Source organism: Anguilla rostrata, chromosome 2, assembly GCF_018555375.3.
Source record: "Anguilla rostrata isolate EN2019 chromosome 2, ASM1855537v3, whole genome shotgun sequence".
Classification (NCBI taxonomy): Eukaryota; Metazoa; Chordata; class Actinopteri; order Anguilliformes; family Anguillidae; genus Anguilla; species Anguilla rostrata.
The window spans coordinates 66,730,503-66,752,074 of record NC_057934.1 but is presented as its reverse complement, the minus strand read 5'-3'; the positions used below and the strand labels follow the sequence as shown (position 1 = coordinate 66,752,074).

At 51.7% G+C, this 21,572-nt stretch overlaps 1 protein-coding gene across 1 annotated transcript in view; it reads right to left on the bottom strand.

Annotated features, from left to right (window-relative positions):
* The window catches only part of usp43a (ubiquitin specific peptidase 43a), a 133,218-nt gene that overhangs the window by 60,276 nt on the left and 51,370 nt on the right, over nt 1–21,572 (bottom strand). Inside the window, exons 3-4 of the mRNA XM_064324135.1 lie at nt 19,304–19,407; nt 5,433–5,525 (exon numbers count right to left, since the gene is read on the bottom strand). Coding sequence (XP_064180205.1) covers nt 5,433–5,525; nt 19,304–19,407 — 197 coding nt within the window. The remainder of the gene's footprint in view (nt 1–5,432; nt 5,526–19,303; nt 19,408–21,572) is intronic.

Below are 21,572 nucleotides of genomic sequence, written 5' to 3'. Positions count from 1 at the left end.
CACTCAGGGGCACCTCGTGGGTGGGGTACCCTGAGGCACCCCACCCACGAACAGAGGCAAGCGATTTCCCTCTCCTGTCGCCCCCCCACCACCCCCACCCCCCCCAACCCGCTGCTCACTGCCTCGCTGCGGGACAGGTCCCTTCTGGCTCAGACGAGCGGGCTATCCCTCCAGCACAGAGCCCCCCCCCCCCCCCACCCCCCCACCCGTCCCCTCCGCCAGGCTGCTGATTTACCGCCGGGCCCTGCCGCAGCGGCGTAGCGGGCGGGCAGGCGGGAGGCAGCGGTGGCGGCCTGGAGGAGGTCAGGCGGGGACAGAGAGAGCACGCTCACAGCAGGATATCCCTCCTCCCACCGCCAGCCTCTCCGCGCCTCTGGCCATCACGCATTCCGCACACGCCTCGCCGGGGTGTGGGGGGGGCGGCGCTCCATCTGTCACTCCCCCCGGTCAGCCCCCCCCGGCAGCGGCGCTGTCTCCCGCCGTCCTGCTCTGACACCCCAGAGGAGGCGGGAGGAGCTGGTTACACGCGCCCATTAAATTAAGCCACTTTGATTCATATTAATTGCCTTGTTCTGGGAGCACTTGGGGGAGAAAGTTTAAACGGCGCGTGGAGCCTGTCACCGCGCCGTCGTTCCTGTCGCATCGGGGGGGGGGGGCGGGTTAGGGGGCGACGGGCGACTGCTAATCTCACAGAGCTCCAGCCTCTGCCTCCGTTTCAGCAAACAGAAACAATTAGCAGCAATGCAGCTATCTGTCGCTCGGGAGACGGCTGTGATTGACAAGCGGCTGAGCCCTACCCTTTCGACGCGGGTCAGGTGGGGCGACCTCAGCCCCGGAAACGGGCAAACCAGACGTGAGCGTTCGGTACCCGCCGGAGAAGCGGATTGGTCTCGGCGACGCAAGCTGGTGGAGAGAGCACACGCCCCTGCGCTGCGTTAACTAACCAGCCCAGGTGCTTAAAGGTGTGCTCCTCTCCACAGTTCGGGGCCGAGACCGGGAGCTAACACCGAGAGAGTCGTTCATTTGTCAGAGCGAAACTGGACAAAGAAAGAAACTGGAAACTGCAAAGCTGTGGCTGGGTTTTACTTTCTTTTGTCTTTCTTCTTTTAGTTTGTTATTTTAGCTTATTGTTCTTGCCTGGAATCCATGAGGGGGAAGGGTGAAGGTGTTTGTTTATTTCATTTCGTGTTGGCGTGGGTGCGCTCTCTCTCTCTCTCTATCTCTCTCTCTCTCTCTCTCTCTCTCTCCCTCCCAGGGGTGTCACACCCTCAATACCACATCGCTTAACCATATCACTGACTGAAGGCATCTTTTTCCTCCTGAAGCTATCAGTGAAATGAATGCATCTTTTAAAGCTTTATGTTTGTTTACAATGTTTCTGTTTCATATGTTGTGCAAAAGTTATTTGCAGTTTTGTTGTGTACAAAGAACAAAAATGTTCTAATATGGCAACAACAAAAAAAATCGATAACAAAGTATCCAAAGGCCCACAGATGCACATTACCTGATCTCCAAACTGCTCAACCAGTGCCTGAGATTAAGCCTATGAAATATTGGTCAGAAGTAGATATAGTTCATAATGGCTGCCAGGTTTGGAGATGTTAATACGTAATAATAATGTGTGTTGGGCTCACTCTGTGCTGAGCACCGTGGCCATAAGGAACCAGCCCTCAGACAGTAATGATGTCACACAGAGAGAGATTTCAGCAAAGGTGACCAATGACCGCTGCCTGCTAGCTGTTCACTTCTCTCTTCAGTGAGTACACACACTCCTCTCTCCAGCTGCCTGCTAGCTGTTCCTCCTCTCTTCAGTGAGTACACACACTCCTCTCTCCAGCTGCCTGCTAGCTGTTCCTCCTCTCTCCAGCTGCCTGCTAGCTGTTCCTCCTCTCTTCAGCAAGTAGACACACTCCTCGCTACAGCTGCCTGCTAGCTGTTCACTTCTCTCTTCAGTGAGTACACACACTCCTCTCTCCAGCTGCCTGCTAGCTGTTCCTCCTCTCATCAGCGAGTACACACACTCCTCTCTACGCAGCTGACCTGTAACATGGGCAGCCTACTCTCCACTAGCGTTGCTGTCTTTTAGCTGCGCAGCTGCCTCTTCTGACCTCACTGAGGGATGGGGCAAAAATAAGGAAAAGAGTTGGTGAGGGGAGTCGAATGAGATGCACTGTAGTAGTGATAAAATGTGAGTCAGTGGGGAGTGAGTGTGGTGTGTGTGAATGGTGTGAGAGTCAGGGTGAGTGAGTGAGTGAGTGAGTGATTGAGTGAGTGAGAGGTGATGTGAGTGAGTGAGGTGTTTTGGTGAGGATGAGTGAGGTGAGTGAGTGGTGATGTGATAGTAAGTGACGTGTGAGTGAGTGAGATGAGTGAGTGAGTGAGCTGTGAGTGAAGTGGGAGTGGATGTGAGTAGAGTGTTTAGTGAGTGTGTGAGTGAGTGGTGAAGTGATGAGTGAGTGAGTGAGTGAGTGGTGAGTGAGTGAGTGTGGTAGTCCATGGTGAGTGTGAGTGAGTGAGTGTGAGTGAGTGAGTGAGTGATGTGTAGTGGAGTGAGTGAGTGAGTGAAGATGAGAGTGAGTGAGTGAGTGAGTGAGTGAGTTTAGTGAGTGAGTAGAGTGAGGCCTGTGTGATGAGTGAGGGTGAGTGAGTAGTGCGTGTGAGCTGTGACGTGTGAGTATCATGCGTTAGCTGTATGAGGAGTGATGTGGTCACTTACGTACGTGCTGCAGCCATTATCTTCTGCCATCATCACAATAGATTCTGCTCCACCCGAAGGAGTGGTGATCCCCACCCAGAGCTGGCACTGTAGCCCAGCTCCGCCTCCACATGGGGAATGTGATGCTGCAGAACCACACCCACTCAAATCAGAGCTCCCCAACTGAGGCTGTCCTGTCTTTGACATCAGAGCTGACCAATCCGAGTGGGGCTTCCTGTTAACACTCAGCCAATCAGAGCGGTTTGGTAAGGTGGCGACCTCCCAGATAAGTGGGCAAGCCCCGGGAACAGGAAGAGCTCCTCACTTCACTTCCCTTCAGCAGACAGCGTCGTCGCTAATTGCAGTAACGTGGGCTTGTGCTGATTTAAAACTTAACTAAACCTAACGGTGTTGTCGGCTTCCCAAACTATTTGTTTTTTTATAGACTTTGGTTCATTAGCTGGATTTCCCCTGCCAGGAGGAAAGCCTTAATCCCACCTCTGAGGCAGATAAACTCAGAGTTTAACAGCCAGCGCTGCTACGACCACACGGCCCGGCAGAGTAACACGCTGTTTACTGGAAGAGTGATGAATGGCGGCCGTACAGAGCCATCCATCTGCTAACCCCGCTGAGGATTGGGCTCCATCTCCAAAAGCATCAATCTACCAGGAAAAACAGACGAGCCATCTTGGTTTTCATTTCGAGCCAAGCTGTTCGTTGTAGCAATCTTTGGTGTCCCCCACCCCCCCGCGACACACCCTAAAAAAATCAGAACAGTAGAAAGTGCAGGCTTGGCTGCTGAGCGCACATGTGATAAACCAGGATCCGGCGGAGTCGCTCAACAGCCCCCCCCCCTTTGGCAGCTCGGTCACGGTTCCGTTCGACGGCGGTTCCCACGAGCACAGGAACGTGCGGCTACCCCCCCCCCCCCCGGACTGGGGCCAGCGCCTCTGCCAGGTACACCCCGGCACCGTCTCCCCCCCTCCTCCTCCTCCAGGCTCACGTCCCGTCCCAGGAATCTGAGCTGGAAACTCCCCGGGCCGGGCCGAGGCGGTCCGACTGGAGCCCCGGGCTTATCACAACCGTCCCTCACGTTAGCCTCCTCTCCTGCCTGACCGGGGGAGAATCCCCTGTCTGACTGAGGCAGTCTGTGAAGGTTAACGCTGAACTCCTTGACCTTTGAGGAGGGCTTTATGATGTCATAGAAGGGCGCACGCGGCGCGGACAGCGTGATCAGGTTGCTTCGACAGCGCAGCGGTTAGAGTCGACTGCTACAGGCTTGCGACCAACAGGCTGCAGATTCAGCTTCCCGACGATGCTGCCAGCCACGTAGCACGCGGTATTTAAACCGAATAGCTTCGGCTGCTGTTCAGCTCCACAAACATAATAATATGTGAAATGTCAGCCATGTAATTTGCCCTAGATTAAAGGCATCCACTAAGCACAGTAATAATAATGATCAGAGAATTGAATATGGCATTGTTTCCCATTGTGAGGGTCCCGCTCTGGAACGTTTCCAGTTCTGCCTGTTCTGTGCCGGGCCTATTGTATTGTTCCCACATGCAATCTGAGATCCTTATCTTGTTCTCTCACATAGAGCTGCTTCTGGGGAGTGCCCGTCCCTGAATAGGCGAGGCTCACGCCATTTCACTGCTGAAGCTCGCCGGGCTCCTCTGACTCTGCCACTTTCATTTTACTGAACCGCAGGTTTCACTGTGCGGTGTCTTTCTAAAGGAACTCTCCTCTCTGAATTGCCTCTCTCGCTGTCTCTCACGCTGTCTCTCTCGCTGTCTCTCTCTCTGTCTCTCTCGCTGTCTCTCTCTGTCTCTCTCGCTGTCTCTCACGCTGTCTCTCTCTCTGTCTCTCTCGCTGTCTCTCTCGCTGTCTCTCTCTCTGTCTCTCTCTGTCTCTCTCGCTGTCTCTCACGCTGTCTCTCTCTCTGTCTCTCTCGCTGTCTCTCTCGCTGTCTCTCTCGCTGTCTGTCTCACTGTCTCTCGCTGCGCATCTCTACCTGACTGTATGCTGAACTGTGTCTTTCTCTGACCAGGCCTCTCTCACTCGGTCTCTTTATGACTTTATCTCTCTGACTGTGCCTCTCAATGACTGTGTCTGAGTGACTGTGCCTCTCAATGACTGTGTCTGAGTGACTGTGCCTCTCAATGACTGTGTCTGAGTGACTGTGCCTCTCAATGACTGTGTCTGAGTGACTGTGCCTCTCCATGACTGTGTCTGAGTGACTGTGCCTCTCAATGACTGTGTCTGAGTGACTGTGCCTGCATAATACCGTTTCACTGACTCTATTTCGGTCTGACTGTACCCATATGTGACAGACTCACAGTATTCTTGTCCTTGAATGTGTCTGTTAGTTTGTGTCTTTGGCAGTGTGTCTATAGTATTGTGTCTGTAGCAGTGTGTCTGTGGCAGTGCGACTGTGGCAGTACGTCTGTAGCAGTGTGTCTGTAGTATTGTGTCTGTAGCAGTGTGTCTGTGGCGGCGTGTCAAGTGGCAGTGTGTCTGTGGCAGTGCGTCTGTAGCAGTGTGTCTGTAGCAGTGTGACTGTGGCAGTGTGTCTGCAGCAGTGTGACTGTGGCAGTGTGTCTGTGTCAGTGTGTCTGTAGCAGTGTGTCTGTAGTACTGTGTCTGTAGCAGTGCGTCTGTAGCAGTGTGTCTGTGGCAGTGTGACTGTAGCAGTGTGACTGTGGCAGTGTGTCTGTAGCAGCGTGTCTGTAGCACTCACCTGGTCTGGCGCAGAGGGATGGGGAGGGAGATGCACAGGAAAGGATCGAAGGTGTTGCTCTGTTTAAGGCAATGAGGGCAGGTCAGGGAGGACCTGGAACAATGACAAAAACGCACATAAACAAAAGCAAAGACCACACATGCAGTGCTAAAGATACTCAAGTTCCAACCATGATAAATAAAACTAAGCTTCCTTACTTGAATCAAATATTAACAACACTGACAGGTTAACAATGGCTTAATTAACAAATTGCTTCCTGATGACCTCATGAGAATGGGTCCTTTACTGCAGAACAGCGTGGCTTTCTGTAGCCCCCACCCCCCCCCCCCACCACTACTGGCCTTTTCATCTACTGCCAACGCTCTGTCTAGCTCTCCCCTCCCTGTGGTGACCCGGTCATCCCTCCTCCCGGCCTTGACTCTTCTCCCGAACTGGCCACCTCAGTCAGAACAGCCCCTCCGTACTCTCCAACTCCGCAGGAAAGGCCGCTCCCAATCGGCTCCATTCTGATTCTCATATCTCTCTTCCACATCTTCCCCTGTCTACCCCATATTTCGCTATCCCTCCCCTTCAACAACAAAAAAAATCCTTCCTTTCTCTACCTTCCGTTCCACATGTTAATTCTAGTGACACGGGACCTATCACCGGGGTGTTATGGCCAGACCATTTCCCTTCTAATTAATATGGATAAGGGCATCAGGCACATGCCTAAAATATAATGTAAAATAGTGACAACACTCTGGTCCCACTATTAAGACCACAGGGTCTGTCCGTCTGATGTAACAGGATGACTTTTTTTAAACACGCACTGGCCTGGCAGAGGTGTCTGTGTTGGGAATATCCCCGCACCTTGTCCAGCACCCCCTCTGGCTCCCAGTGTCTTTCCCTGTCAGCCTTACCAGACCACCCGCCCCCACCCCCCCACCGCCTTCATTATTAAGCAGGAAGACAGCGAAAGTGCATTTGCGTACGCGGTCCTACAGCATACGCCTTGAACCCATCTTTGGCAACACTCGCGGCTAACAAAAAAAAAGAGAAAAAAGTAGAGAAGAGGCTGAAATATTCATCAGGCTGGAGAATAAAGCCTATCAATTTGAATATTTCAGCAGGTGTTAAAAAGGTCCAGGGACACAGGAGGCAGGAGGCGGGGTTTAGAGGCAGCAGGCAGGGATACTGTGACACTAGCCCCGCCCCCCCTTCCTGTTGCTAATCACTCCTGTCCATCACACGGCCCCTCACAGAGGATCCACAAGGCCCTGCAGGACCACCTGCCTTACTGCTGCACTACAGCCAGTGATATCAAACATGAGACTGCACAGCCAGACAGCGCAACTGCAGAGTTTCCACAATTATGATAGAAAACATGAGACTGCACAGCCAGACAGAACAGCTGCAGAGTTTCTACAGCTATGATATCAAACATGAGACTGCACAGCCAGACAGAACAGCTGCAGAGTTTCTACAGCTATGATATCAAACATGAGACTGCACAGCCAGACAGGGTAGCTGCAGAGTTTCTACAGCTATGATATCAAACATGAGACTGCACAGCCAGACAGGATGGCTGCAGTTTCTACAGCTACGATATCAAACGTGAGACTGCACAGCCAGACAGGATAGCTGCAGTTTCTACAGCTACGATATCAAACGTGAGACTGCACAGCCAGACAGGGTGGCTGCAGAGTTTTCACAGCTATCACAGTGCACAGGAGCTCAGGGGCTGAACTGGCGAATTAAGCACTGAACATGTGGGATTTAAAGGGTCCGGATGAGCCTGGAGACCTGCGACAGCACCCCAGCAGGGATGCGCTGACCGCACGGAGGAGGACAGCCTGAACAGATGCACTTCACTTCACACTTCCTCTCTGCCCGAGTCCTCTGACCATGTCCCGTGTGGTCGGTCGAAGAGACCGCATCCCGTCTGGCATTTCTAGGCACCGCCATCCAAGTCAGCAAACTGTGATAGACTCCAACCCCGGGAGCCACCTTTCTATTCCCAGCGTGGGGCAGAGAAGGGGGGTCTTAGTCTGACAGGAGCCCCCTGCAGCCTCTGCCACACAGACCTTTAGAGACTCATCCTAACTGTCTCAGGCCGGTGCTTGCTGGAACCGGAGACCTCACAAGGAAGAATGGATCGCGCTCTCGCTGAGGTGGATATTCGGTCACGCGTTTCTGAACCTCTTTTCAAACCCTAAACGGGGCAGGAGGTGTGCATGGTCACACAGATTAACTGCATATAACAAATAGAAGAGTGCACTCAGTGGAGTGCAGATCTCCGCCAGGCGTGTCTGTCCGTTTGGAAGCAGTTGTTGATCACTTGCGGCCCCTAGCGGCCGGTTAGGAGGAGTGAGGAGTTAGCACTCAATCTATTTCAATGGACAACAATGATGGAAATTAATTATAAAAAAATACTTGTCGTTGACCGATTTGCAAAATATTCAAGAATTCAGGTCCTTGGCCTGAGGTCAGCATGCACAACAAGTATTAGGCTGATCGGCCCAGTAGTATGCGAGATTAGCTTCGAAAAGATACACACACACACACGCAGAAACACACGCGACCAAACGCATGATCCCCTCCAGGCTCAGCACAGAGACAGAGGCAGTGTTATTCACACCCCAGTGTATACTTATGGGCCGAACATTACGTTTTTATTAGTGTGTGGTTACTGTTCTACAGGATGTCTGTGCTCCGACTGATGTAACACTACTTTTTGTTCTTGCAACAGCAGCCTTGAAGAATCAAACTGGACAAAGGAGATTTCACATTTGGAATGCTGTTATAAATTTAAAGTTTCGGGACCAACTATAAGTAACGGGCTATGCACCACGCTCGGTGGTGTCTTGTCTCCCATCGTTTTATTCGTAAGGACGGCAAACAGACGGGACTTACAGATTCAGGACGCGGCGGTGCGTAAAAAACACCACAGCGCGTGTTCACGGCGTTTCCACACAGTGCGAACGGCTGCTTTGAGCGTCAGATGATCTGCAGGCAGACAGCTTTCAGACACCGTGCAGAAACTAAACGCTCTCCGGGCTCTCCTGTCTGTCAGCATTCCGTAGCGGGAGCGAGACTCATCGCTCAGATAATGATAAAGCAACAGACGCATCCAGAATATGCTAACCAGCCCAGCTGCAGGTGGGGAGTCAGTTTCACTTACAGAAACTGCCCCTCTCATATCGAGCTGTCCCCCAGCAGGGGAATAGCCCACTGCACAAAGGAAATTAGAGGAAGTATTTGGGTTGACATGCTACCCTCCCATTTTTTCACAAGGATTAATGATGCTGTTTGATCACGGAGAGCAACAAATGACAATTTAAGAGGCATCAGTTTTATAAATGCGTCCTCACACAGCTGAAGGTAGCTTATCCTGTCTTTCTTCAACGCACGGCTACTTGGGAAGAAGCCATTCACAGAGCTGTGAGCTCCCTTCTATGGTCAGTGGGCATTCACAGAGCTGTGTGCTCTCTTCTATGGTTAGAAGGCATTCACAGAGCTGTGAGCTCTCTTCTATGGTTAGAAGGCATTCACAGAGCTGTGTGCTCTCTTCTATGGTTAGAAGGCATTCACAGACCTGTGAGCTCTCTTCTATAATTAGAAGGCATTCACAGACCTGTGAGCTCCCTTCTATGGTCAGTGGGCATTCACAGAGCTGTGAGCTCTCTTCTATGGTTAGAAGGCATTCACAGAGCTGTGAGCTCTCTTCTATGGTTAGAAGGCATTCACAGAGCTGTGAGCTCTCTTCTATGGTTAGAAGGCATTCACAGACCTGTGAGCTTTCTTCTATGGTAAGAAGGAATTCACAGACCTCTGAGCTCTCTTCTATGGTTAGAAGGCATTCACAGACCTGTGAGCTCTCTCTTCTATGGTTAGAAGGCATTCACAGACCTGTGAGCTCCCTTCTATGGTCAGTGGGCATTCACAGAGCTGTGAGCTCTCTTCTATGGTTAGAAGGCATTCACAGAGCTGTGAGCTCTCTTCTATGGTTAGAAGGCATTCACAGACCTGTGAGCTCCCTTCTATGGTCAGTGGGCATTCACAGAGCTGTGAGCTCTCTTCTATGGTTAGAAGGCATTCACAGAGCTGTGAGCTCTCTTCTATGGTCAGTGGGCATTCACAGAGCTGTGAGCTCTTTTCTATGGTCAGTGGGCATTCACAAAGCTGTGAGCTCTCTTCTATGGTCAGTGGGCATTCACAGAGCTGCGAGCTCTCTCCTATAGTTAGAAGGCATTCACAGACCTGTGAGCTCTCCTCTATAGTCAGAAAGCATTCACAGAGCTGTGAACCTCTTCATATTGTGGAAATTAATTTACGGTTCGATATGCCAAGGTCTACGGTCAGGAAAGACTCAAACTAAAGCGATCTGCACTGGTGTCCTATACTCACTAATAGAGGGACTTGCAGATACGTGCACTGATTTCTGCGGTCAAGACGGTTTCACAGAAGGACATTCCAGGGCAGACTCGGCTAGCCTCACAGTAGCGGATAACACTGGGTCTCAATTTGGAAACAATTTTCTGCTTTAATGAGTCGTTCCTCACTCAAGTCCCGGGCCAGACCCCCAGCGGTCGAAAATAATAAACAGTGGCTATTTTTCATCATTTGCAGAGACAAGCACTTTTGTGCCAGTGTGAACAAGCAGCCAAATTGAGTGCAGCACGAGACCAGCATAAGTAAACACGAGGCAGGCAGCCCATTGGTCCACGGGCACAAAGTACCCCACCCCCCCCCCACCCCACCCCACTCCCCCAAGCACGTCTGTGCCACACCTCTCCCCACACCATCCCAGAAACAGATGCTCTTTTAGCGCGGCCTAATTCACACCAGTCTTCGGGTGTCCTTCATTAGGGCTCTGCTCCTGAGCGGGAGCGCTGCAGGCCTCCCATTGGCTCAGGAGCTCTCCACAGCATGGGTCTACCTGCAGCAGCCAATGACGCGACTCCAACTGCTACCCAGGAAAACCAGCGCATCGCTGAATACAGGTGCTGTTGAGCGAAAGACTGAGATCAAAGGGGCCTCTTAGGCAGAGACCCGGGTTCAATCCCCGGCAGCGGCACTTCCGGCTTGGTCAGACGTTCCTACGAACACAATTGGCAGTGTTCACGGGTGGGAAGCTGGTGAGGATATGAGTCCTGATCATTGCATTAGCGACTCCTACTGGTTGGTCGGGGCGCCTGTTCAGCGGGGAGGGGATCTGGCGGAGATAGCGTGAATATCCGCACACGTTACGCTCTCCCAGTGAAACTCCTCGCTGTCAGGTGAAAAGAAGCGGCTGGCGACTCCACATGTATCGGAGGCTGGCATGTGGTTGTCTACACCCTCCCCAGACTGACAGAGGATAGTGCATCGACCAGGACTGTGATACACACGGGGAATTGGTATAAGGACTAAATTAGGGGAGAAAATGGCAAAAAAAGGGGCCTCTTAAGAGTGCGATGTCTCACACCACATTAAACCCCTCGCCACAGACAGGAGGAAGAGGAGCCTCTCACTTAAGAAGGCAGGACAGGGAGCAGAGAGTAGGTGATGTTATGCAGTCTCGAGGCAGCCCCAGGTCTTATATACCCACAGCGTTCCGCGGAGAATTCCGCTTTATTATAAAATAGCAAGCAGTGGAAAAAAAATGAAAGGTGCTTTAAAAAAAAAAAAATTATTTTGAAAAAATAAAAATAAAAAAATGAAAAAGGATCAACTTTCAAAATTCAACAGGAGAGCTTATTGATCTTTTTTGGAGGCCTAACACGTTTCAACCTCAGCCTTCTTCAGGCAACCGTCTGAACAGGGTATGGCGTCAAAAACGCATTTGTGCACAAACCTGGTGCGTGAACTGCATTCTGTTTCCGCTTTGATTCTGGAGCCCTTTACAAGCAGTCATCAGCTCATTTGCCTCCGAAAAATCAATACTATTTTATTCACATGAATTTAAAATTCTGTGTGTTTGCAGTCTTTGGCAAAAAATGTACAGATGGCAAAACTTCTAAGTATCTAACGGAGAGAATGAAAGAAATGCTGACTGACGGCTTTTTTCGGCCACTCACGCTGTTCCTGTCGAGCTGGATGAAGACGCAGCCCAGCCTCCCGCAGAGCACGCTCGTCCTGTACCGCGACTTTCACGCTCGATTTACGACACAGGCCTACGCCCTGCGCCACCTCTTCCTGTTGTCCTGAGAAACGGTTGTTTTGTTGTCATTTGTTCCAGCCTCGTGGAAACATTTAATGTTTAAATGCTTTGACTCCGCCCCCCACCCCATTTAACAGAAGGAATCCCCTCCCCTCCAATTTACCCTGAGAAACGGAGACTACAGGAAGTCCTCTCTGGCCCCCATCATTCACCAGTCTTTATTATCAGATGGGTGTGCCAGGACGGCTCTGCCTCCCTCCCCATGTAAGGAGCTTCCACAAAGGGCTGGGGGGGGGAATCAGGCCGAAGCCGAGCTGTTTAAGCGGCCCTTTCTCTGTCCGTGGCTCGAGCCTGACGGGGGCACACGGGGGGAGCAATTGTGTGGAGAGGCCATTATTCTGCTCCAACCAGCTGACAGGAGGTGCAAGGCGCACTTTTCCTTCTCTCTCTCTCTCTCGCTCTCTTCCTCTCTCTCTATCACCCTCTCTCTCTCTTCCTCTCTCTCTATCACCCTCTCTCCCTCTTCCTCTCTCTCTCTGTCTCTCTCTCTCATCCTCTCTCCGTCTCTCTCTCTGTCTCTCTCCCTCTCTCTTTCGCTCTCTCTCTCTGTCTCTCTCTCTCTCTCTTCCTCTCTCCCTCTCCCTCTCTCTCTTCCTCTCTCTCTCTGTCTCCCTCTCTCCCGGGCCACGGCACGCATGCCTGCCCGCGGACGTCTTATTCTCTGTCAGGAGACGCCCTCTCTCTCTCTCTCTCTCCTCGGCCGGTGCACACGCCCACCTGCCCCCCCGCCCCCCCTCCCCCCGCCCAGCGAGCGAGTCTCCCGTTCCGACACACCTGCCGTTAAAAGCGCCCGTGCTCCTCGCGCAAGAGCGAGCACTGGACCCGGCGGCTCGAGAGCACAGGCGGATATTCTTAGGGAACTAATGGGAGAAATGTGTGCACCTCTTGAAGGACAGAGCGTCTTATTAGCCGAACAGAGGAGAGACGCTCTCTTCTGTGTCTGGCAGCCATGATAAAAAATCACAGAGGCAATTCTGGACCTGTAGTGACGCGGCCCTGGGTGAAGGTAAAATGAACTTCAAAACTTCATTTTAGTTCCAGCAGAGAACGACCTTCGGATCACTAAAGTAGTATTTCTTGCCTCTTAAATCTCAGGGAAATTTTCCCCAGACTAGTACTATCTGCTGTTGCGGGTGGCCATTAGTGGCTGTAGTCCTCGTTGGCACTTTTGGTATTGGACACAAAGGATTCGGACTATTGGAAAGCAGAAGATTATAAAATTGGTGGTTTATATGTGATGGAGGTGACCAAGCTTATTGCCCATAACCATGTTGGAAAGGGCTGCTTTTAATACATAATAATAATAATGAGTAGAAGGAGAGTGTTTCTTTCAATAACTTCCCTTACTTTCACTGATTTATCATTGCACCCTAAATAACCTGACCACCTGATGCTCTTCCCTCCAAGAGCAGCTGTGCTTTTCGCCCATCTGAAAGCTGACGATCCCTGCAACACTTTACAACAGCCCTCAGAAAAGAAAGGCCTTGACAGTGAGAGCTACAGGAGCTGTCGGGAGGGGGGGGGGGGGGGGGTGGGGGAAGGGGGGGGGGGTTGAGGGAGATAGACACTGTGCTGAAGTGAACAAAGAGCCCCATTCAGCCGTCTCTGGCACTGCCACCCTCACCTAACCCAACCTCCCCCAACCCCCCCTGCACCGCCCCCCCCCCCACCCCATTCCCCCCATCCCCCGTCCCCACAGAGTCACTGTTTTGCCGCAAACAAAACAATAAATGATTAACTCAGATTTAAAAAGATCACTCAGCCCGGGTGGTTCAGAGGAAGGAAATGTGATGGGGGGGGAGAGAAAAAAAACGTAAAATGAAAGAATAATGAAAATGGCGGGTGACGGGGAGGCTAAGTGAGGAACGGAGCCGAGCGACACCGGCAGCCGCGATTTAACGCGAAGCCTCGGTTAATCATTATTAAATCTGCGACAGACGAGCAATAAGGAAGTAACGGCGGAACTCTGACCCTGAGAAACATTCTGGCTCTGACACCGCTTCTGTTATTACCCAGAATACCCAGCACAGAGCTGTCTCTGAACTGAGGCCGTGCCAGAGTGATACCCTGAGCACTGTGAGAGTTACAGGGGCTGTCGGGAGGGTGGGGGGGGGGGCTGCGGGGGGGTGGGGGCGGTGGGAGCAGGGGATCGCGCTGGTATCTGCACAACAGGGACGGACTGAACTCCAGCATGCTGGTAGTATTACCATATAGCATTTGTAAAGCACACATCATTCTTCCCTCGGGGAAGTGCATCTTAAATAACTTCAGTCGTGTTTCAGCGTGTGAAAAACAGCACAGGAGAGAAAAAGTGAGGAGAGATAATTATCTTTACTCCGGTACACAATCTCAGGTTGAAGTTGCCCGCAGACTTACTGTAAGAACATTCTTAATTCTGCCCCTGATTTTGACTGTAATTAGCGGGGAAGTTCCAATTTCATTAAAAAAATTAAAAAAACCAAATCAACCCGATGCAACACACACAAGGAAATGCACAAATATCTTTTCAAATCCTTTGGCACCGTGCTAATTTGCGACACTCTTGGATGCGGAAACCGAGAGTTGAATGCCTCTACCCCCGCAGCTCCTGTGACACGTGTTCGCATTCATGAGACTTTAAGAAATCAAGTCATTAGGCGGCGAAAAGCTTTCACGATTCCAGCTGATTGAACCGCATTCATCGCGAGCGCAAACAGCAACGGGTAAATATAATTGGCCTGTATTTGGACGGCTGCCATTGAAGGGCAGAGAATCTGAGCCACCGGGGGGAGATAACAGCCAAGCCCACGGGTGCCGGGATGGGGGGGGGGAATAACTCGGGAATTGTGGGAACGGAATGGAGGGGTGGACTTTGACCGGGGAGAGAGAGAGAGAGAGAGAGAGAATACACAAGAACAGCAATAAACATCAAAGATGTTCTCCGGTCCAGAACACTGACTCTCAGGCTTCAAAGAGGCTTCAGAGGAGCTTCAAAGAGGCGCCTCGCCCTCGAGGTTTCGGTAGGCCCAGGGGACGTGGGAGCCCTCCCTGCTGGGGACACACACAGCGCCAAGGTCTTCTGCCACAAGGGGGGCGGGTCCTGCGTGCTGGTGGTCAACAGGAAACTTTGGGTCATGGCGTAATGTTGGGGGGGGGGGGGTGGGGGGGAGTTTCCCACACCTCCCTCACTGGGTGCGACCACTCATACATGGGCCATTTCTGACCCCGTCAGCATAACAATAATAAAATAAGATAACATAAGATATAGATGCATTTTCATTTTTATGATTAGCTATGACATACACTGGAACGAATGCCTTTTGCTGGAACATTACGATGTTCTACACAGGACAGAAAGAGCCAACAGAAAGAACTGCAGGTCAGGGGGTCTTAACCATCAAGCATCTAAGATGGCCGAGCCACCACTATTATTGCCTTTTGTATCTTTGTAACTCCTGCGATTGGATCACCGACCTCTCCGCGGTGCATTAATGCCTCTGCTTCTCGCCCAGTGCATGCTGGGATAGGCCCCAGAACCCTGTGACCCTGACCAGGAATGATCAGACAATGGATGGATGGATGGATGGATCTTCATAACTCCTGTGACTTAACAATGACTCCCCACTGGCTCACAATAAGGGAAATTAGCACGGCAGAAAGCAACGACAGCTCTGTTTATTGCTTAGCGATAGCGTCAATCCGAAGATAACATGGCTGAACTTACTTCCACGTTGTTCTGTACACACAAGCACACACACAGTGCGTACCCGTGCGCCTGTACGTGTACACAACCCCAAAATGAACGCTAGATGATGAAAACCACAAAGCAGTCCTGTAGTTCTTAAAGGAATTCCACGCACACACCAGCTGATTCCCATCCCCAAGACGGCATTCCCACCCCCAAGACAGCATTCCCACCCCCAAGACAGCATTCCCACCCCCAAGACAGCATTCCCATCCCCAAGACGGCATTCCCACCCCCATGACAGCATTCCCACCCCCAAGACAGCATTCCCATCCCCAAGACAGCATTCCCATCCCCAAGACGGCATTCCCACCCCCAAGACAGCATTCCCACCAGTGGTCCACAGCCCTCCCCCTCCAGTCTCCTTTAGGCCTCTGAAACGCCCTGACAGCAAACACACGCGCGATTCCCAACGCAAGGTGTTCCAAACAGCGAAACTGAGCAGTGCCGTCTCTCCACATCAAAGGCTGAACCGTACGCCGCTAACAGGAAGCGCTTATTCAGAGCGCACAATGTAGCGAACAGCCAAAAGAGCCGGTTAAAAATATATTTTTTTTTTCAAAAAGAAAAAGGTGGGGAGTAGCACACAGACACACGCGTGTCTGCGCTTGTGCTTCTCTCAGCCAGAACGAGCTGCACAGCGAACAGCGGCGCACCGAACGCTCGGTAAACAGAAACGAGGGGAGATGATGCTGGCAAGCCATCCAGAGCCATGGCAAGCAGCCAATGAGAAATTAGAGAAAAAAAATAATGAAAATTAACGAACTGACAATAACCCTTTTCCGTTATTATTAGTGTATTACTCTCGGCATGGGTGCAGAAGTTGCAGTGGCCGCTGTCAGACAAGCGCTAGCGGTCGGGACAGACCCGTCTCTGTCACACGCCACGGTACGACGTGCAACGCGCAAAAAAAAACAAATTTGCCCACGCCGTCGCACAAACGCAGGATTCCGAGGTTTCGGAAGCAGAGGCGGGTGCGCTCGGTAATCTGTAATCTTCCAGGAATACCGTGGCTGGGCATGGTCTTGAGCCCCTCTGTCTCCCCCCCTCCCCCCCGCCCCAGTCTGAAACAGTGTTTGGGCTGATAAAAAGCCAGGGCCGCACGGTGCTGGGAACGTCTCCTGCAGGGGTCCCGCTCGGGCCTGTCAGTCACATTAAAAAGAGGCTAAATAGGTGAGCGGGGGGGTCAGAAATTAGAGCAAATGCATCAGCAATGTAATCTTTCTGCGCTTACACGGCTTGCAAAAAAAGGAACAGCTCCATATTTAACTCCAGCACCCGCGCTCTTAGACACTAATCCATTGTTCCGCAGTCTCGAGGCGACGCATCTCCGCATTCCAGATGTCGGCAAAGCATACGTGTCAGGAGCAGCGAACAACAGGTTGACCGAAAACCCACTTGACACAAATTACTAAAGGAGCACACAGCAGAGAGAGAGAGAGAGAGAGAGAGAGAGAGAGAGAGAGAGTGCCAAATGTCTACCGCACATTTTAATTACTTCCTTTCGTTATCGTTTTAAGGGTGGGTGGAGAAGTGGACCGAGCACGCCGTCTACAAATGGCGGGGGTGGGGGGTGGGGGGGAACCAGTTTCCAGTTAGAGAAACCTTCGAAGCTGCGCTAGGTCTCTCAAGCGAAACCGCCAGTTCCTGACAGGAGACGTTACGGAACAGTCGCCAGATCGCAGAAAGCCAGTAGAGGCTCACGCTATCGAATGGTCGCGCCGCGTGCGGCTCCAAAAGAAACTGGGCCTCCAGCAATTTGGGGCCTCTCTGAGATGGCGAGCCGTGACCCTCGACCCCTCGGCGCTCCGCAAACAGCCGCCGAGCCGAATTGGGGGCGAGAAGACAGTGCCGCCGTTGCCGCCTGCCGCCCCTCAGGGCAGCTGAACTGGGAAGAACACGCAGTGTCAGCGACAAAGGCTAGCGATGTCAGATCACCGTGAGACAGCGTGTGTGTTTCCAGACCTTGCCATCAGAGATACGTGAGCAAACCAAAAAAAAAACCTACCCAGATTTCATTCAGAACTTTTCTCCTTTCAGCCTGATATATGTACAGAGATTTACTGATTCTGATGACACTGGAAAGCATCTGATCCTCAGCCTTCAGGGCGAGGAAGGTGCGGGTTCTCCTGAGGAGGAGAAAGGGGTGAACCCGCAGAACTGATTTGTTGCTGCAGCGCCCCAAAAAGCTCGGCTGGTCATCCACAGCAGCACGCCAAGGTAAGTGGACTGCATTTATATAGCGCTTTTATCCGAAGCGCTTCACAATTGATGTCTCTCATTCACCCATTCACACACACTCACTCACACACCAACAGTGAAAGGTATCAATCAGCTCGATGGGAGCAATTAGGGGTTAGGCGTCTTGCTCAGGGACACTTTGACACGGCCAGGGCGGGGGATCGAACCGGCAACCCTCCGACTGCCAGACAACCGCTCTTACCTCCTGAGCTATGCCTAAGGTCCTTAGAGGAACACAAGGGAGAGACACTCCAGAGTGTTTAAAGCATCAGTCCACAGGGAACCAACATGAGTACCATCTTACCACATAGCCCAGTTCGTGGGCTGCAGCGAGGACAGACGGCTTCTCAGATACCCACAGAAACGCGAGATAAGCGAGCGCGTTCTTATATTTTCGATACAAACACGTAAGTCAAGTCGGTGTTGCCATGCCAACAATGGACCCAATGCAGCGTGCCGAGTTTATAATACAATACGGTATCGGGAGCAGCCTCTGCTTTGTTTCGCGTTCCTTTTCGCTTCGTTCTGAGGAAGCGTTTCAAGCCAGCGCCGACAAGGTCATGCTTAACGGACTGTGTGAGCGTTGATTTTTTGCTGTCGAATTATAATTATTCTCTTTGAGCTCTTGCAACCATTTCGATCCATTAAATGCACACCACATCTCGTTGGACGTCCTCTGAGGGGGTTCAATGGCTAGATTACACGTTCAGCTACCAACCCAAATTACCAATAAATGGGTGTTTCAAAATCTGCCAAAAGAGGAATGCCTGCAGTTTTTGAATCGCTCCCAACAGCAAGGTTTAATGCACAAATGGCTTGACCATATGGCCAGTCTTGATGAGGATCTGGTCGGTCTAAACGTTTCTGAAATCTTGGTTCTTTTGGAGAAGTGACAACAGTGTAGAAGCATTAATTATGTTTGGCAACGTTCCCTGAGCACGCAGAGTCAACACTAATGCGTATGCGTGTGCAGTAGGCTCATTCACTCAATAAAGGCTTTAAAATCCCTCACTCCTTCACGGCTGGCGGGACCTCTTCTTGAGGATCTTTGCCCTTTTTTTCTCCCGTTTGTGGGGGAACGGCAGGGAAATAGCCGGGGAAGAGCAGGGGGAACAGTAGGGAAATAGGCAGGGAACAGCAGGGGTAATAGAAGGGAAATAGCCAGGAAAGAGAAGGGGGAACAGTAGGGAAATAGCCAAGGAAAAGCAGGGGGGACAGTAGGGAAATAGGCAGGGAAGAGCAGGGGGAATAGAAGGGAAATAGCTGGGGAAGAACAGGGGGAACAGTAGGGAAATAGGCAGGGAAGAGCAGGGGGAATAGAAGGGAAATAGCTGGGGAAGAACAGGGGGAACAGTATGGAAATAGGCAGAGAAGAGCAGGGGGAATAGAAGGGAAATAGCTGGGGAAGGGCAGGGGAAATAGAAGGGAAATAGCTGGGAAGAACAGGGGAACAGTAGGGAAATAGCTGGGGAAGAACAGGGGGAATAGAAGGGAAATAGCTTGGGAAGAGCAGGGGGAACTGTAGGGAAATAGCTGGGGAAGAACAGGGGGAATAGAAGGGACATAGCTGGGGAAGAGCAGGGGGAACAGTAGGGAAATAGCTGGGGAAGAACAGGGGGAATAGAAGGGACATAGCTGGGGAAGAGCAGGGGGAACTGAAGGGAAATAGCTGGGGAAGAGCAGGGGGAACTGTAGGGAGACAGCAGCAGGCACAACGGGCCTCACCTGTACTGTGCCTGGAAGTGGTCTTGGACAAAGCTGTGGCGTCCCCCGGGCTGCTGAGGATTGGCCGGGCTGACGACGGGGGTCTCCTCTTCGCTGGCAGGACCCTGAAACGGCAGACGCACACCAGAATGAGCCGGCGCCACCCCGATAACTCAGAGCCCTGGGTACGAGCGTGCCACCCTGCCGCTCTCCCGCTAACTCAGAGCCCTGGGTACGAGCGTGCCACCCCGCCGCTCTCCCGCTAACTCAGAGCCCTGGGCACGAGCGTGCCACCCTGCCGCTCTCGCGCTAACTCAGAGCCCTGGGTACGAGCGTGCCACCCTGTCGCTCTCCCGCTAACTCAGAGCCAAGCCCCACCCCCCCCCCCCCCCCCGCGCTCCACGCACCGCTGCTCTCTTTACCGCCGCACAATGAGCGTCGCTCCCCCTCCTTTCCCGTGCTAGTGGTGAGACGCCGCGGCGGCGGCGCGACATTACAGCCGTAGCGGCGCTCTGGGGGCCACCTACGGCACCCCCTGCCAGAACGAGCTCCGGGCACTCTGACAAACGCGCAAGCTGCTCTGCAGAATGATGAGAATAGAGCAGTATGCCAGCCTGTAGTGCTGTCTCCTAGGCTCCAGACAACTTGTGGTTTAAATACTGCACTGTGATGCAACAGGGCAACGGTTCCCTGGGGAAAAAAATCAGTCGGGGCCATTCATTCCACCAGCCACAAAGCATATATTCAACATGGGGGGGGGATTTTAAAATGCAGATGCAACAATACAGGTGATTTTACTCGGCCAAATGTTTTACACAAGCTTCTCAAAGAGAAATTCTCATAAAACATTTGAATACTTGTATTATAAAATATCTATGAGGATTGCAGGTCACTACAGCCCCTATTACAGGAATACTTTAATTGAGTTGACGATCCCAGAAGCTTTTCCGCGTTCACAGTTAAGAAGGTTATAGTTATGAGATGCCATAGGCTTAAAAACCAAGAGATAAAGAGGCCATTTAACAGTAAACAGATTCCCATTAAAAACAACCCAGACACAAGAGCAGGATGGGTATTTTATGGGCTAGAATACTCTCATTTCGGCAAACCAAAGCTTGCGGTGCTAATTGAGAGAGAAACCAAGCTGATGTCTCATCTATTACAGCCTGTTCCCATTTTAGTTCGGAGGGAAGACTTGGCATTCGATCAGTTGTATAAAACCCACAAAGAAAGGCAATCAAAGTGCAGTGAAACAGATTAAAACAAGTAGAGAATAACGGATATTGAGCCACTCTATAAGCAAAACAAATCATGATTACCGCTATACTGTTTACTTCCCTACACTGTTCGTTAAGCGTAACTGAGATTTAGTGAGTTATGGAAAAAGGGCATCATTTTGAATCTGCGTTTCTGAAGAAAACATTTCACTTGCGACACTTTGTTCACTCAATAACCCACTCGCATTCGATCTGCGCTGACCTTGGAATGGATGAGCGAGAGGAAGCGGTTGGCGATAAACACTGATCGCCCAAACAGCGATGAATCAAAACGCAGCAGACTGGTGCCACGCGCTGCAGAAGCTAAGAGGTCGCCTGCTAATTAGAGACGCCTTCCAAGGGGGGAAAAAAAAACGAAACGAAAAACAAAACGTTTGCCAGATCAAAGGTAGTCAGCCTGAGGGGAAAATTAATATTTAAGTGATTTTCAAAGCAATATGATGAAGAACAACAATCCCCTTCCCTCGTGCTCTGAAGCACATCCACAGCCATTTCCACCGAGGCACGGCGTGATGGACAGGGCGCGGGGCGGAGGCGGGGCCAAAGGGCGGTTAACTGCGTTTCATTGGTGCTCCATTCCCATGTGACTACAGGCCCCCCTGTGGCATTCCAACTAATGCTGCTGATGCCTATATAAAAAGCCATTTCCTCACCTCTGCAGCTAAACTGCATAAACCTGGCAAACCTGACGAATCCCACACTGTTTGGTTTGGTTGTAAAAAAAATTCCACCGTCCAGCTCGGAAGCCTTTAAGAGGACCCCGGACAGACCGATGAAAATATAACAGCAGTTTGGGCCGCTGGTCGGCGTTTGCAGCTACGGCACTGCCCTCTCTGTGCAGCCTCTCTGTGCAACCCTAACCCTAGCCCTAACCCCCACCCCATGGGTCCAGACTGTGAATCTGCAGCCCTGCAGGGGACAAGCTATTTACCAGGCCATTACCCAGGGAGGGAGGGCCACAGCCTGCAGGATATTCCCCAGCTCAACATGCAAGAGTGACTCCTCTGTTCGGA